Consider the following 17,053-nt stretch of genomic DNA (forward strand, 5'->3'; position numbering starts at 1 on the left):
GAAGTGGTTCTAGGTCCATGAGGGGTCATCAAGAATCTGGGAGAACTAACTGGAACAATAGATTACGACCATCTAAAAAAAATAAAATCAAAATACATCTAAAAATAAAACTGGCGGGGAGCTACAGGTAATTAACCTTTCTAAACATGAGCTCTCCACTGCCCAGATTGAGGTTTTGAGCAAAGGCTTGACCTTCTCCCCTAGTAATGCTTTCAACTTTTTTGCAGCGTTGAAGGATGTCCACCTCTTTTCGCGCAAGCTCATTCTTAAGAAACTGCACGCCAGAACATCTGTCTCCTCGGCTGATGATGAGACCGATCAGAGGGTGCTCCAGGATCTTGAAGATCTCTTAGAAGAACAATCTACTCAGCTGCCAGGTGGGTTCCCTCCTAGTATAATGCCTAAGGCTATGTGCCCACGCTGCGGATTTTGCGCGGATTTTGCCGCGGATTTGCCGCGGATTTCCCGAAAATCTGCAGCAGCGGCACTTCCAAGCCATTTCAATGGCATTTTGGAAATGCTGTGTCCATGCTGCGGATTTTTCCGCTGCGGATTTGCCGCGGATTTTGATCCGGAAAAATCTGCAGCATGTCAATTGTTTGGTGCAGATTTGGTGCGGATTTTTGGTTTTGAATGGGGAAAAAAAAAAAAAAAAAAAATCCGCATCAAAATCCGCGGCAAATCCGCGGGTGCGGATTTGCCGCGAATGTCGCGGATTTTCAGGCAGAAAAATCCGCAGGTACATTCTACCGTGGACACATAGCCTAAATCTACAATGTTCCCCCCCCTGTCACTGTGTCCGGCTGTGGAGGTATTCACTAACCTTGTCACTGATGAGCTGCGTAGGATCTCCACACGCCGCTTGCATGACAACCTTACGGTGGTTCAGCGGAAGGTTCTGAATGAGCTACAGGGCATGAAAGATGTTGTATTTAAGACAGCAGACAAGGGGGGTAATGTTGTGATATGGCCCATTGATATGTACGGAAGGGAGGCCCACAGACAGCTGCGTGACAAGTTAACATATATGAAACTGGACTCCTCTCCTTTGGTCTCATTTTCAGCCGAACTCTATCTCATCCTCAATGATGCCTATGATCAAGGCGTTATTACCAAGAGGGTTTCGATGGATTATTTACTAAATATCCTAAGATCCCTACATTTTATCTACTGCCTAAAGTCCACAAGGATCCCGTCAATCCACCTGGAAGACCTATTGTGTCTGGGATGGAAGGGTTATGCAGTCCGATTTGCCAATTTATGAAGCACTATTTAAGACCTCTAGTCGAGACCCTTCCATCCTATGTACGCGACACCACTGAGGTGTTGAAGAGAATTGACGGGATCCATGTGGACTCCAAAACCCTCTTGGTGGTAGCCGATATTGAGTCACTATACACCTGCATCCAGCATGATGATGGCCTGAGGGCCGTCCGCTTTTTCTTGGGTATCAGCAATTGGGATAGCTGTGTCTGCGAGTTGGTCCTTGAACTCCTTGAATATGTACTCACCCACAACCTCTTCGTCTTTAAGGATAGGTTTTATCTGCAGAGGCGGGGGACTGCTATGGGCACGGCCTGTGCGCCTTCGTATGCAAACCTCTTTCTCTGGTACTGGGAGAGGGGTTTGTTTGAGGGCAGAGGCGCATGGGCTGCTCCCATGGCACAGTTGTGGGTGAGGTACATTGATTACTTGTTCATCATATGGCATGGCTCATCATCTCAGCTCGGGGAGTTCACGGACCAACTCAATGACAATACGCTCAATATTAAATTGACTTTTAGTTACAGTGTTAATGAAATTGATTTTTTAGACATTAAGATTTTTGTGGACGGGGCTATGGCTTTGCAGACGGATGTCTTTAGAAGGTAGACGTCTGAACTCATTGCTCCATGCCACTTAAGCACATACTAATTCCCCCATTTCAGCTATCCCAATTGGACAATACCTAAGAATCAGGCGGATCTGCTCTCAGGATGACTCTTTTCATGATCAGGCAGATGATTTGAGGATGAGATTTAGAGTGCGGGGATATAGTGGTCGGTGCGTGAAGAGGGCTTATCAGAGGGCCAATTAATCCCCCCGGAGTGAGTTGTTGAGTGAAAGAGGTGGACATACAAAAAGGGCACTGCAGAATGAATCAAAGAATGTACGGTTTATTTCTACATTCAATGAGAAATGGTATGACATGAGGCGAATTTTTAATAAATACTGGCATGTCCTTCAGTCAGATCCCTCTATTAGATCTTTCCTACCAGCAGTGCCCTTGATGACCGCAAGATGCTGCAGAAACTTGAAGGACTTTTTAGTCAAAAGTCACTATGTTACCCCACAGCAAGATCATATGTTCGATTCACGTGGTCCGTTTAAGGGCTGCTTCCTGTGCGGTCGCTGTCTCTCCTGCCCTAATGTCTCTCGATGCTCGTATTTTATGACTAGTGATGGTACGAAGACCTTCTCTATTAGGGAATATATTTCATGTGATACGAGTAATGTGATCTACTATGCCACATGTGGCTGTAACAAGATCTATGTCGGCCTTACATCTAGAGAATTGAGAGTCAGAATCCGAGAGCATGTGAGGGACATTTTGGCGGCAGGGACAGCGACCGACACGACCGAATTTAAAACTATCCTTCGCCATTTTAAGCAATTTCATTCTTGTAATCCTAAGACATTTATGGCTAGAGGGATAGATGTGATTCATCTTGGGATAAGAGGTGGCAATGTTAAAAAACTTTTGGCGCAGAAAGAAATGAGATGGATTATCATGTTGAATACAGTTGCCCCTATGGGCCTTAATGAAGCGGCAAATTTTGCGCCTTTTCTATAAAGTCCTCATAGGGGTCCTTCTACTTTTGAACTATTTACTACGAAGTCTTTGTTTGTCATCGTACTTATAGATTCATGTTTGCCAGTTTTTAGAATGTTTTTATTTGGCGCTATACCAGCTTTTTAGTCTAAAACCTGTACTCTTGATCCCAACTCCTAGGATCCGTAATATGGTTCAGCCATGGAAAAGTGATAAAAGTCATGGGGAACAAAAGAGATATATATAACTATCATCCATGAATAATGTCTGAATATCTGGAGGAGAACAAAAGACACTTTCATCATGGGAGATAATAACTATGCGTTGATTCACTGTACTACATCTTGTGATACGTATTTGGGATAAATGTACCCTTTAATATCAGTGGTTTGACTCCCCTGCTATGATGTTTGTGCTGTCACTAATTTTGATTTTTTCATTATGTGGATTTTGACTCCATTTATTATGTCAATCCTTGTTTCACTATATAAATGTGCCGGGTGAATGGTGACGCACTAACGTCTTTTGTTTCTATAATTTTCTGGACGTTTATTTGAGGTATATATCTCTGTTTGGATACTACGCTGTGCGCGTGTTTTTCGCATCTCTGACATGTCCTTCTGACCCACCCGGCACATGTGCGATGAGGTTGGTGACGCACTTGCGTCCTTAACTACCTGGATTTCCGATGCCTCCTCTCAGTGTACTGCCGGACGGAGAGGAAGTGGTCATCTCACATGCGATGCGCACGCGCCCCAATTGCGTTCTGTCCAATAGTTCCCTCTGACCCGGCCGGCGCATGTGCGATGAGGTTGGTGACGCACTTGCGTCTGGGTCGGAAGTGGTCATCTCATGTGCGATGCGCATGCGTCGCAATTACGTTCTAGCCAATAGTATCACTTTGTATCCTATATAAGATCCGGTTTTGGGACTAGGAGTCAACCCGCCCTGAGGAAGCTGACATGTGCGACGCGAAACGAGCGTTGGATGGGTTTCTCTGACTTGTGGGACGTTTTAGCGACGCATTAGCGACACTCTTTTAACAATGGGTAAGCAATTGAAGTAAGACTTGTTATATGATTGCACTTTATAACTTATTTAAGCCGGATTTATATACCCATGTTTTTGACATTTATATGAGCGTGCTTTTTTGTCCCACACGTCCCTGGGTGTTTCCCCCTTATAGCACTTTTTTAACCTTATATGTTTTTCTATATGTGTTTACTTGTGATTTTTGTATCAATAAAATTCTTTGTTTTGCCTTGCAAAAAAGAGAATTTTGTTTACTTACCGTAAATTCTTTTTCTTATAGTTCCGACATGGGAGACCCAGACCATGGGTGTATAGCTTTTGCCTCCGGAGGACACACAAAGTACTACACTAAAAAGTGTAGCTCCTCCCTCCGAGCATATACACCCCCTGGATGACCAAATCTAGCCAGTTTAGTGCAAAAGCTGAAGGAGGACATCCACCCACAAGTAGAGATAGAGTAAAACCCAGAACAACCGGAACCTCTGTCTACAACAACAGCCGGTGAAAACACACGGAACAAGAACTGCCAACAGGCAACAGGGAGGGTGCTGGGTCTCCCATGTCGGAACTATAAGAAAAAGAATTTACGGTAAGTAAACAAAATTCTCTTTTTCTTCATCGTTCCTTATGGGAGACCCAGACCATGGGACGTCTCAAAGCAGTCCATGGGTGGGAAATAAACAGAAAACTGAGAAGTAGGCAAAACCTAACTTCACAAATGGGCGACAGCCGCCTGAAGGATGCGTCTGCCCAAGCTCGCATCTGCCGAAGCATGAGCATGCACTTGGTAGTGCTTCGAAAAGGTGTGCAGACTAGACCAAGTGGCAGCCTGACAGACCTGCTGAGCCGTAGCCTGGTGCCTGAAAGCCCAAGAGGCACCGACAGCTCTGGTCGAGTGCGCCTTAATCCCCGGCGGGGGAGGCACCTGAGTACATTGGTAGGCATCGGATATGGCCGACCTAATCCAACGAGCTAGGGTCGGTTTAGAAGCCGAGAGACCCTTGCGCTGACCTGTGGTAAGCACAAAAAGAGAGGTGCACCGTCTAAGAGCAGCGGTGCGTGACACATAGATCCGGAGCGCCCGCACCAAATCTAACGTATGCAACGCTTTCTCAAAGCGATGAACAGGAGCCGGACAAAGGGAAGGCAATGAAATGTCCTGGTTAAGGTGGAAAGGAGACACCACCTTAGGGAGAAAGTCCGGAGTCGGACGGAGAACCACCTTGTCTTGGTGAAAAACCAAAAAGGGTGACTCCGAAGAGAGCGCAGCCAAATCAGAGACTCTCCTGAGAGAAGTTATGGCCACCAGAAAGACCACTTTCTGTGAAAGCCGAAACAAAGAAACCTCCCTAAGAGGCTCAAAGGGGGGTTTCTGTAAGGCCATGAGGACCAGATTAAGGTCCCAGGGATCCAAAGGCCGCCGATAAAAAGGAATGATGTGAGATGCGCCCTGCATGAAGGTGCGCACCTGGGCCAGTCGGGCGAAACGCCGCTGGAACAACACTGACAGAGCCGAGACCTGTCCCTTGAGGGATAGTCCTAGCTGCAGACCGGACTGTAGAAAGGACAGGATGGTCGGCAAGGAAAAAGGCCAAGGAGCATGGCCGGAAGAGCGACACCAGGACAGGAAAATTCTCCAAGTCCTGTGGTAAATCCTGGCCGAGGAAGACTTCCGAGCCTGAGTCATAGTGGAGATGACCTCGGAAGGAATGCCTGAAGCCGTCAGGATCCAGGACTCAAGAGCCACGCCGTCAATCTGAGGGCCGCAGAATTCTGGCGGAAAAACGGACCTTGTGAGAGAAGGTCTGGGCGGTCCGGGAGATGCCACGGCGCCTCTACGGACAGACGGAGCAGGTCTGGGTACCAAGCTCGCCTGGGCCAGTCTGGAGCAATGATTATGACCCGACGGTCCTCCATTCTGATCTTGCGCAGGACTCTGGGCAAGAGAGCTAGAGGGGGAAACACGTAGGCCAGACGGAACTGGGACCAATCCTGAACCAGAGCGTCCGCTGCCAAGGCCTGAGGATCGTGGGAGCGAGCCACGTAAACCGGGACCTTGTTGTTGTGCCGGGATGCCATGAGATCCACTTCCGGCATGCCCCACTTGCGGCAGATTGACCGGAACACTGCCGGATGCAGGGCCCACTCGCCGCTGTCCATGGTTTGACGGCTGAGATAATCTGCCTCCCAGTTTTCTACGCCTGGGATGTGGACTGCGGATATGGTGGACTTGGAGTCCTCCGTCCACTGAAGGATACGTTGAACCTCCAACATTGCTAGGCGGCTGCGAGTCCCGCCCTGGTGATTGATGTAGGCAACTGCTGTCGCGTTGTCTGACTGGACTCGGATGTGCTTGCCCGCCAACAGGTGGTGAAAGGCTACGAGAGCTAGGAGCACAGCTCTGATTTCCAGCACATTGATTGAGAGGGCTGATCGGACGGAGTCCAAGTGCCCTGTGCTCGGTGGTGGAGAAACACTGCTCCCCAGCCGGATAGACTGGCATCCGTGGTGAGAATCACCCAGGACGGGATCAGAAAGGAGCGTCCCTGGGATAGAGAGAGAGGCCGAAGCCACCATTGAAGAGAGCTCCTGGTCTGTGGCGACAGAGCCACTAGCCTGTGCAAGGAAGAGGTCCGCTTATCCCAACAGCGGAGAATGTCCAGCTGCAGGGGACGCAGATGGAACTGGGCAAAGGGAACCGCTTCCATTGACGCCACCATCTGACCCAGCACCTGCATGAGGTGCCTGATGGAATGACGGCGGGGCCTCAACAGAGAGCGCACCGCCAGATGAAGGGACTGTTGTTTGACCAAGGGCAGCTTCACAAATGCCGGCAGAGTCTCGAATTGCATCCCTAGGTACGTAAGTTTCTGGGTCGGGATCAGAGTGGACTTGGGCAGATTGACAAGCCACCCGAATTGAACAAGTGTGGCGAGAGTGAGCGAGACACTCCGCTGACAGTCTGCACTGGATGAAGCCTTGACTAGAAGGTCGTCCAGGTAAGGAATCACTGCCAACCCCTGGAGGTGCAGAACCTTAACCACTGCTGCCATGACCTTGGTGAATACTCGAGGGGCCGTGACTAACCCGAAGGGGAGAGCCACGAACTGGAAATGTTCCTCTCCGATTGCAAAACGTAGCCAACGCTGGTGTGAAACTGCAATTGGCACATGCAAATAGGCATCTCTGATGTCGATGGATGCTAGAAAATCTCCTTGGGTCATTGAGGCAATGACTGATCGCAGAGATTCCATGCGAAAGTGCCGCACCTGAACATGCTTGTTGAGAAGCTTGAGATCCAGGATGGGCCGGAAGGAACCGTCCTTTTTGGGGACTAGGAAGAGATTTGAGTAGAAACCATTGAACCGTTCACGGGCGGGAACCGGTACAATTACTCTGTTGGCCTGCAAAGATGCCACGGCCTGAGAGAAGGCGGCGGCTTTGGAGCAGGGGGGAGTGGACAGAAAAAATCTGTTTGGTGGGCTGGAAGAGAATTCTATCCTGTAGCCGTGGGAGATGATATCCCGCACCCACTGATCGGAGACGTGTTGAAACCACACGTCGCCAAAGTGGGAGAGCCTGCCACCGACTAAGGACGTTGCTGGCGCGGCCAGATAGTCAAGAGGAGGCTGCCTTAGTGGCAGCGGCTCCTCCGTTCTTCTGAGGACGCGGCTTCGTGCGCCAGGTGGGTTTTCGATCCTTGGCCGAGTTAGTGGACGAGGCTGAGGGCTTAGAGGATGACCAGTTAGAGGAACGAAAGGAACGAAACCTCGACTGGTTCCTGCCCTGGACAGGTTTCCTGGTTTTAGTTTGTGGCAAGGAAGTAGTCTTCCCGCCAGTAGCTTCCTTAATAATTTCATCCAGTTGTTTACCGAACAGCCGGGATCCAGCAAAAGGGAGCCCAGCAAGGTACTTCTTGGAAGAAGCATCTGCTTTCCACTCTCGAAGCCACAAGATCCTGCGGATCGCGAGGGAATTAGCGGAAGCCACCGCCGTGCGGTGAGAAGCCTCCAGAATGGCAGACATGGCATAGGATGAAAAAGCCGAAGCCTGGGAAGTTAAGGCAACCATTTCGGGCATAGAGTCCCTGGTGAGGGAATTCTCCGCCAGAGAAGCAGAGACGGCCTTAAGAGCCCACACTGCTGCAAAAGACGGGGAGAACGAGGCCCCTGCCGCTTCATATACAGATTTGGCCAGAAGGTCAACCTGGCGGTCAGTGGAATCCTTAAGTGAGGTGCCATCCGCCACAGATACAACTGTCCGGGCTGAGATTCTAGACACCGGAGGATCTACCTTTGGTGAATGAGCCCACTCCTTGACCACCTCTGGTGGAAAGGGAAAACGGTCATCAGAACTACGCTTTGGGAAGCATTTGTCAGGACAGGCCCTGGGCTTGGTCACAGTGGCCTGAAAACTGGAGTGGTTAAAAAACATACTCCTTGCTCTCTTAGGTGAGGTAAACTGGTGTTTTTCTACCAGAGAGGCTTGTTCCTCTGACACTGGTGGATTGAGGTCCAGTACGGAATTAATGGACGCAATCAAATCACTAACGTCTGCATCACCTTCGGTTAGATCAATGGGGTACATAGAGGTAGCGTCCGAGCCCACAGTAAAGGCATCCTCCTCGCCCTGCGATTCAGCTCGTGAATAGAGTAAAGCCTTGCAGCCTTGCTCCTAGTGAGAGACATGCTGCTGAGGTGGAGGCTCTGCAGTAAAGAACACACTCCTTCAGAATGACCCCCAGAGAGTGTATAAGAAAGTCCACAACCAGAGGTTGTGGCTTACCAGACCGTTTTATGTGCCCTCCGGATTCCACAGCTTGGACCCCCAGACAGATTGCAGAGCTGCAGCAGCCAGCGCCGATCAGTGTGTGAACGCTGATAAAATGGCGCCGGAGTGAGGAGGGGGGGGCGGGGCCTAGTCCAAGAGCGGGAACCGGAGGGCCAAGGGGATATACAGGGGAGGGAAACATCTCCTCAGAGAGGAGTGTCCTCCCCTCTGCTGAACGGCCGGTGGGCGGCGCCGCACTGTCCCTCTGCATGACTGACATGCAGGGGCAGTGAAAACGAAAGTAGGCCGCAGCCGAAGCCGGGGCCTAAATTCTTCCATGCGGCCGACGAGCAGGCACCCTCGGCGCGGTTCTCAGGAAAAAACAGAGAACCGGCCGGAAATCACAGCAAAGTTATATAAACACACTCTCCCCACAATAAATGTACAAGGGACCCTTCAATAACGTCTCAATACTTAGCTTATGAGACGCAGGGCCAGGTCCCTGAGGGATGAGCGCTCCGTCCAGCAGGGTCCTGAAAGGGCTGCGGATGGAGACCGGTCTCCTGCAAAGCAGTGAGAACCGTGCTGGCTCCCACTTCAAGCCAGAGCCCGAGGGATGGTGAAGGAGCGCGGCATGTAAGGCTCCAGCCTTGTAAAATCAACCTTAACAGCACCGCTGACACAGTGGGGTGAGAAGGGACATGCCGGGAGTCCAGCTTGGACCCGCTTTTCTTCCATCTCTTTAAAATCAAAAATCAAAAATGAATGCATGTGTGGATGTGTGACCTCCTGAACACAAAGCATTGAACTGGCTAGATTTGGTCATCCAGGGGGTGTATATGCTCGGAGGGAGGAGCTACACTTTTTAGTGTAGTACTTTGTGTGTCCTCCGGAGGCAGAAGCTATACACCCATGGTCTGGGTCTCCCATAAGGAATGATGAAGAAAACTCCTGTGCTCTCTGGTTTTTATGCTATTATGGAGTGGCCTTTTTAGATTTAGATAAAAAAAATGACTGAGATGTGTATTCTGTTCAAATTTATAATGCAGTCGAAAGGGCACACAGAGTCCCCACGAGACCACTGCCACCGGGTGCGCCTCCAAGACCAGTGCTGATTAAACTGCTACAGGGATAGGGACGCCATCCTTCGAAAAGCCCGCAAAAAAGGAGATGTCACAGTCAATAATCACAGAGTCTCAATATTTCCTGACTTTTCCGCGGAAATATCGAAACGGAGGGCATACTTCATCGATGTAAAACTACACTTCAGGGTTCTGCAAGTCTCCTACTACATGCTATAACCAGCGAAGCTTAGAGTGGCAGCATTAAACGAGACCTTTTGCTTCGAGAACCTGAAGGGTGACCTCCGGTGGCTGGATATGAATGAGCAACGAATCAAACAATCCCTGCAACAATGATTTTTCTCTTCTGAAAGTCAAGTGCCACCGATGCATAATCGGTAGACTGTTCTACTTCCATGATCACTCTTTATTCTTTTCAAGAACCACTTAGACCCATTGGTCAAAGAATCCTGCTCTGACTATCTTGAGGAGGCAGCACCCTCAGGAATGATCCCTTCTCATCATTCCCTTCTTTTAGTCCAATTTTTTTTCAATCTTTCTCCTCCTCTTTTCTCCTCTTCTCCATTCCCCTTGCCTACCTTTCTCTTTCTTTACTTTCTCTCTTAATACTTAAATGTCTTATCTACTCTTACACTAACCCTTATTCATTTAGACTTTTTCTAACAACTTTTTTTTTCTTCTTCTTCTTCTGAGAACGGTCTTTTCTCTTTTCCTCTCGTCAGGAACTTGGTACGTTTCACGCGAGAATTTAGGATGAATTGGTGTCCTCTGTTCAGCTTATTTGTTTTTGCAGGTGTTTTTTCGGCCTTGTTTCATGGGGAGTTAAGAATGTGTGATGCAAATGATGTCGTAGATCTATATCTGATTTTGCCTTTTGAGATCCTACAGGTCTGGGTGCAGAGACCTGTAATACCACTCTGGGGTTGCCAGGAGTGTAAGAGCAGGTCTTATATTATTATGTGCAAATTATATCTATTCTGCCGCTATGGCAGGAAAAATTAACATACTAACGTGGAATGTTCGTGGCCTGGTTGATACTACAAAGAGGTTATGGATTGTCAGGGATTATTTCCCTGCCATGATCTGTCGACAGGAAACACGAAGAGTCCTATATGTTTCTGCATGTGCGTCATCAAATTAATGGGGTAGAGGCCCAATATTTCAATACATAGTTAGCTCATAGTCCATAGCCCTACCCATTAATTTGATAATTCACGTGCAGAAGCATATAGGACTCTTCGACTATATACGTCCTATACGTATGGTGCCGTGAGAAATCCTGATACCATTTTGTGCCCGGATTTGGAACCATCCATCTGGGTGTTATTTTCGTTGGAGCCCGCTATATTGCACCTCCGGCGAGTGACTTGCCATTCCCGTTTAATTCACAAACAACACAGATAGTCCGGTCAGATGAAGGCCGAATAGGTCGAAACGTCATGACTTGTGATGGACTAACTTCTTCTTTTTTGTTTATATATCAATAAAAACGTTTTGTGACTGCAAGGACTTTGCCTCTTCTTCTCAATTTTGAGGTAGTGTGCTGGAGTTACCTTTTTTTTTTTTTTTATCATTCTCCCATGTTGACCTGTCTCCGACTCCTTCCCGGGCCTGACCCTGCTCTTGTTACATGGTACCTAAACCCTTTCTGGTTGCAAATTATTGAGGCTGAACCCATTATTTCCACCCTAAATCACTACTTTAGAGAAAACAACAAAGAATGTGTTTCGCAAAATATTATATGGGATGCCATGAAAGCCTGCTTACGAGGGGCACTGACACAGGGGGTCAGTAGGTCCAAGACTAAGTAGCATCAATTTGGGATATTTCTCCGGGATAGGGTCCAGACCACGGAGCGAATGTACATATAATCTGCTAATACTTAGAACCTGCTGGAATGGAAAGAAGCTCAGAAGTCGTACGATATACACCTTACGGAAAAGGCTAGGAATAGATGGATGTTTTCACAACACACATTTTTTGAGGAGGGTGAGAAAGTAGGGCATTTATTAGCCAGGGCGCAGCGTGGAAATTCCTTTGTGGGAGCTATAAGGGATAGTACGGGCTCGGTGGGCAATGGAGTGGATCTTACAGGTTTTTGCTGACTTCTATCAACAGTTATATAGATCCAAGTTAAGTTTCAATGAGGATTGACTCTTATCTTGCAGATATACCCCTTCCCAGGCTCTCACAAATGGACCGGTCCTATCTGAACGGCCCAGTGCAACTGGAGGAACTGCAGTTGGTGAATTTCATGTCTAATGGCAAGTCCCTGGGATCAGATGGTTTGCCCATAGAAATATACAAACAATTTGGGGACATCCTACTGCCGCAGCTTCTGGATACGTTCCGAGGGGCGGCTGAGGCGGGCTGCCTCCCTTCATCAATGCAGGAGACAATTGTTGTGGTCATACCTAAACCAGGTAAAGATCCCCTACTCCCAGATTCATATAGACCAATTGCTCTCCTCACCACAGATATCAAAATCATAGCTAAAGTATTGGCGACTAGATTGAACAATGGGATTTCCTCTCTGATTCATTCTGACCAGTCCGGCTTTATGCCCTCTAGATCTAAGGCAGTAAATATTAAACGCCTTCACCTTAATTTGCAGCTTCCAGTGGATAATTCGGGAGATAAGGTTATCTGTTCCCTAGTCACAGCTAAAGCGTTCGACTCATTCGAATGGAACTTTCTATGGGCAGTTCTTCGCAAATTTGGGTTGAGCCCAAATTTTATCTCGTGGGTAAAATTACTATACGGTAGGCCCATAGCCAGGATTAGGATTAACGGGTGGCTTACTACAACATTTAGTCTGGTTAGGGGCACTCACCTCTACTATTTGCAATGGCTATAGGGCCCATGGCAGAGGTCCTGCGTCAACAACCAATTATAGGTTTCAAAAGAGGGGATCAGGAGGAAAAGGTGGCCCTATACGCAGATGATATCCTACTTTTTCTGGCGGACGCGTCCACCTCACTACCCTTGGCTATGGAAACTATTCAGGATTTTGGGAGATACTCCGGATTGATGATAAACTGGGGGAAGTCTGTCTTACTCCCTGTAGATAACATGGATAATATCCCTCTTCAGTTCCTCACAATTTAAATATTTGGGAATCAATGTCACCACTAGAGTGAATGATTATAAAAAACTTAACCTGACCCCGATTCTTAAAAAATGTAAAGATAAAATTGATATATGGACCCGGTTGCCTTTGTCGGTAGTGGGACGGACGAATCTGGTCATAACGATCTGGATGCACAGCTGCTATATGTCCTACATAACTCTCCACATTGGATACTCCAATATACTTTTATAAGGTCACTTCACTTTTCAGGGAACTGATCTGGGGATGGTGCAGTCCAAGAATTAAATCAGAAACATTACAAAGAAACAAACGGAATGGGGGACTCTCGGTGCTGAATCCATGGGCATATTTTGCAGCCGCCCAAATGCAACATATCAGAGGATGGGATGACCCGGGGAGGACACCTACAAAGGGTTTTATTACAGCAACATTTTAAATCATCTAGTCTCTATGAGGTCCTAGAATCACGCAGATTTCACTCGTCACCGGAAACTGCACCCACCCTTTTATTGATACATAAGTTATGGGAATAGATTAAAGACATGCAGGCTATTCATGGGCCCTTCCAGTTTACCTCTATCTGGGAGACCCCATGGTTACCCAGCCTAAATAAATTGGAGGGGTTTGGAGGCTGGAGAGGGAGAGGGCTAACCACTCGTACAGTTGCTTGACGGAGATAGCTTTAAAGAATTCTCTAAATTACAAATCGGAGTTTGGTCTTTTGAATGGCGAATTCTACAAATACCTACAATTAAGACATTCATATTTAGCAGAAGGCAACATTGTCGGCCAGGCAATTCAACACAACAGAATAATATAGAGAATAGCTCTCTCGAGTGGTTCCTCTGGTTTAATATCTGTACTGTATAATGAAGTATTAGATGGATTATTAGTGCATCATTTACCGAACTCTAAAAGGGAAATGGGAACAGGAGCTAGCCCCAATTGAGGATAATCAATGGTCGGAAATATTGGAAAGAGTACTTGACCTGTCTCTGGGGGAAGCACACAGACTGTCTCAGCTGTATGTGATTCATTGAGTTTACCGTACCCCCAAATTTCTACTTGACATAGGTGCCAGAAAAGACTTCACTTGTCCATGATGTGGGGCAGACTCCGCATCCATGCTTCACATGTTTTGGTACTGCCCCAACCTGGAGGTGTTTAGGAGAGGTGTAGCTGCAAACATTAATAGAGTGTATACCATAGATCTGAGCCTCACCCCCTTTGTACTGGGATATATTGAAGATCTGAAGGTGGAAGAGGAGGGAAAGCTGGCAGTTGCCAGTATGCTATTCATGGCCAGAAAATTAATAGCACAATACTGCATCTCAGACCAGGTTCCAACTGTCTCAGAGTTTGTCAAGAAGATTAATTGGTTGGTAAATTTGGAAAAGGGAATATACTTGAAAAGGAACTGTATGGTCAAATTCAAAAAGATCTGGGCCCCGTGGTTAGACGACTCCGGTCTGGCATCTAGGGATTTGTGTAGATTCAGAATTGGCCTGTTTTAGTCCACGGTATAAATAATTGAAATGCTGTACTGATTTAGGAATTGTAACTTATCCCCCTGGATGTATAATTTATCTCCGACCAAAAACTGGCATGAACTTTACCACCTAGGACAAGACTCTCGCTGATTACTGCACCTTTGACTGTTCCTGGATATTGTAACTTCTAAGAGCTGCGACATCTAAATCACTATGTGTGGTGAACAATCTAATGTGAGATTCTTGGGGGAGAGGGAAATTGGGTTTTGGGTTTATGTTAGCCCAACTTTTGTTTGCTAGATGTTTCATGGAAAATCTTTAATAAAAATATTCTGGTAAAAAAAAAAACAAAAAAAACAAACTTGTATGCTGATTTTGCAATTTTGCCACCTACAAAGAATGGAGAGGTCTGTAATTTTTATCGTAAGTACACTTCAACCGTGACAGACAGAATAAAAAAAAAATCCAGAAAGTCACATTGTATGATTTTTAAATAATTTGTCTTTTATTGCATGAAAATTAGCAATAACCTTCCAAATACCCCCTAAATGGAGAACAGTAGATAGCAGCGGGGGGGGGCTATCTACGTTTATTGCATGAAGTAACTATTTGATATTGTAGAAAAAACCCAGAACTTAATATTTGGTAGAAACCTTTGTTTAGCATTACAGAGCTCAGACGATTCCTGTAGTTGATGACCAAGTTTGCACACACTGCAGCAGGGAATTTTGGCCCACTCCACCATACAGATCTTTCATGGTTTGTGTCTGTCACTGGGCAACATTGAGTTTCAGCTCCCTCCAAAGAATTTTTATTGGGTTCAGGTCTGGAGACTGGCTAGGCCACTCCAGGACCTTGAAATGCTTCTTACGGAGCCATTCCTTACTTGCCCTGGCCGTGTGCTTTGGGTCATTGTCATGATGGAAGAACCAGCCATGACCCATCTTCAATGCTCTTACTGAGGGAAGGAGGTTGTTAGCCAAAATCTCACTATACATGACCCCATTAATCAACCCTTCAATAAAGTGCAGCCATCATGTCTCCTTTGCAGAAAGGAAACCGCAAAGTATGAGGTTTCCACCCCCCTTGCTTCATGGTTGGGACAGTATTTTTAGGGTTTTACTTCTTCCTCCTAATACAGCGAGTGGAATTGACACCAAAAGTTCCATTTTGGTCTCATCTGACCACATGACCTTCTCCCATGCCTCCTCTGGATCATCCAGATGGTCATTGGTGAAGTTCAAACATGCCTGGAAATGTGCTGGCGTGAGCAGGGGGACCTTGTATGCCCAGCAGAGTTTTAATCCATGAGAGAATAGTGTGTTACTAACTATAATCATTGAGACTGTGGTTGCAGTTCTCTTCAGGACATTGGCAACGTCTAACTCTGGGCTGATTTCTGACTTTTCTCAGAATCATCCTTACCCCACGAGGAGACATCTTGCATGGAGCCCTAGACCAAGTAACATTGACAGTCATGTTGTGTTTCTTCCATTTTCTAATAATTGCCCCAACAGTTGATGCCTTCTCACCAAGCTGCTTGCCTATTGTCCTGCAACCTATCCCAGCCATGTGCAGGTTTACAATTTTGTCACTGGGGTCCGTAGGCAGCTTTTTCGTCTTGGCAAGTGGAGAGGTTGGAGTGTGATTGATTGAGTGTCTGGACAGGTGTCTTTTATACAGAGTTCAAACAGGTGCAATTAATGGAAGTAAGGCGTGCAGAGTAGGGGGGCTTCTTAAAAGAAGAAAATAACAAGTCTGTGAGAGCCAGAATTCTTGCTGGTTGGTAGGTGATCAAATACTTATTTCATGCAATAAAATGCAAATGCGTGCCCTGCAGAATTTTAATCCATGACAGCGTGGTGTGTTACTAGCTGTAATCTTTGAGATTGTGGTCCCAGCTCTCTTTGGGTCATTGACCATGTCCTCCTGTGTAGCTCTGGGCTGATTCCTGACCTTTGTCAGAATCATCGTTACCCCATGAGGCGAGATCTTGCATGGAGCCCAGACCAAGTAAGATTGACAGTCATGTGTTTCTTCCATTTTCTAATAATTGCCCCAACAGTTGTTCCCTGCTCACCTATTGTGCTGTAACCCATCCCAGCCATGTGCAGGTCTACAATTTTGTCATTGGGTGGTCTTGGCCATGGTGGAGATGTTGGAGTGTGATTATGTGGACAGTTGAGTTTTATATAGGTAATGAGTTCAAACTGTTGCAATTAATGCAAGTAATGAGTGCAGAGTAGGAGCCTATTAAAGAAAAAAAAAACAGGTCTGTGAGAGCCAAGATTTTGGCTTGATGGTAGTTGAGTTTCTGACTGTCACAGTTGAAGTGTACCTACGATTACAATTACATTCTTTGTATATGGGAAAACTTGCAAAATCAGCAGCGTATCAAATACTTATTTTCTCCCACTGTAGTTACAAGATTTATGTATCAAATCTTGTACTTATGTGCCAACCTTGTTTTTAAGGATCTAAGTTTCTGAATCTGCTAGTGAGATTTGAGCCAGACACCGTGTGACACTAAATTTAGTGGTTACTACTCACCTGCATAGTCATATGCAGGAATCTCCTCTTTACTCCGCTCATCACTCCTCACATATGTCTCTGTAGTATTAATATGGGTCAGATCTTCACCCTAAAACAAATATTGTAAAAGTCACAGACAGATGGAGAAGTCCCATCTATGATCAGCTCTAATCCTGCCATCCCCACCACTCTCATTACACAAGTATAAGGCCCCGTGTGCATACTGTGTTTTTACCCGCCTTTT

At 46.7% G+C, this 17,053-nt stretch overlaps 2 protein-coding genes across 2 annotated transcripts in view; both read right to left on the reverse strand.

Annotated features, from left to right (window-relative positions):
* LOC142312279 (uncharacterized) overlaps positions 1 to 17,053 on the reverse strand; it is a 172,771-nt gene that overhangs the window by 144,578 nt on the left and 11,140 nt on the right. The gene's annotated exons all lie outside the window — the stretch shown is intronic.
* Positions 1 to 17,053, reverse strand: part of LOC142312252 (uncharacterized) — a 32,175-nt gene that overhangs the window by 3,799 nt on the left and 11,323 nt on the right. Inside the window, exon 6 of the mRNA XM_075351181.1 lies at positions 16,828 to 16,918. Within this exon, the coding sequence (XP_075207296.1) occupies positions 16,828 to 16,918 (91 nt within the window). The remainder of the gene's footprint in view (positions 1 to 16,827; positions 16,919 to 17,053) is intronic.

Source organism: Anomaloglossus baeobatrachus, chromosome 5, assembly GCF_048569485.1.
Source record: "Anomaloglossus baeobatrachus isolate aAnoBae1 chromosome 5, aAnoBae1.hap1, whole genome shotgun sequence".
In the NCBI taxonomy this organism is placed as follows: Eukaryota; Metazoa; Chordata; class Amphibia; order Anura; family Aromobatidae; genus Anomaloglossus; species Anomaloglossus baeobatrachus.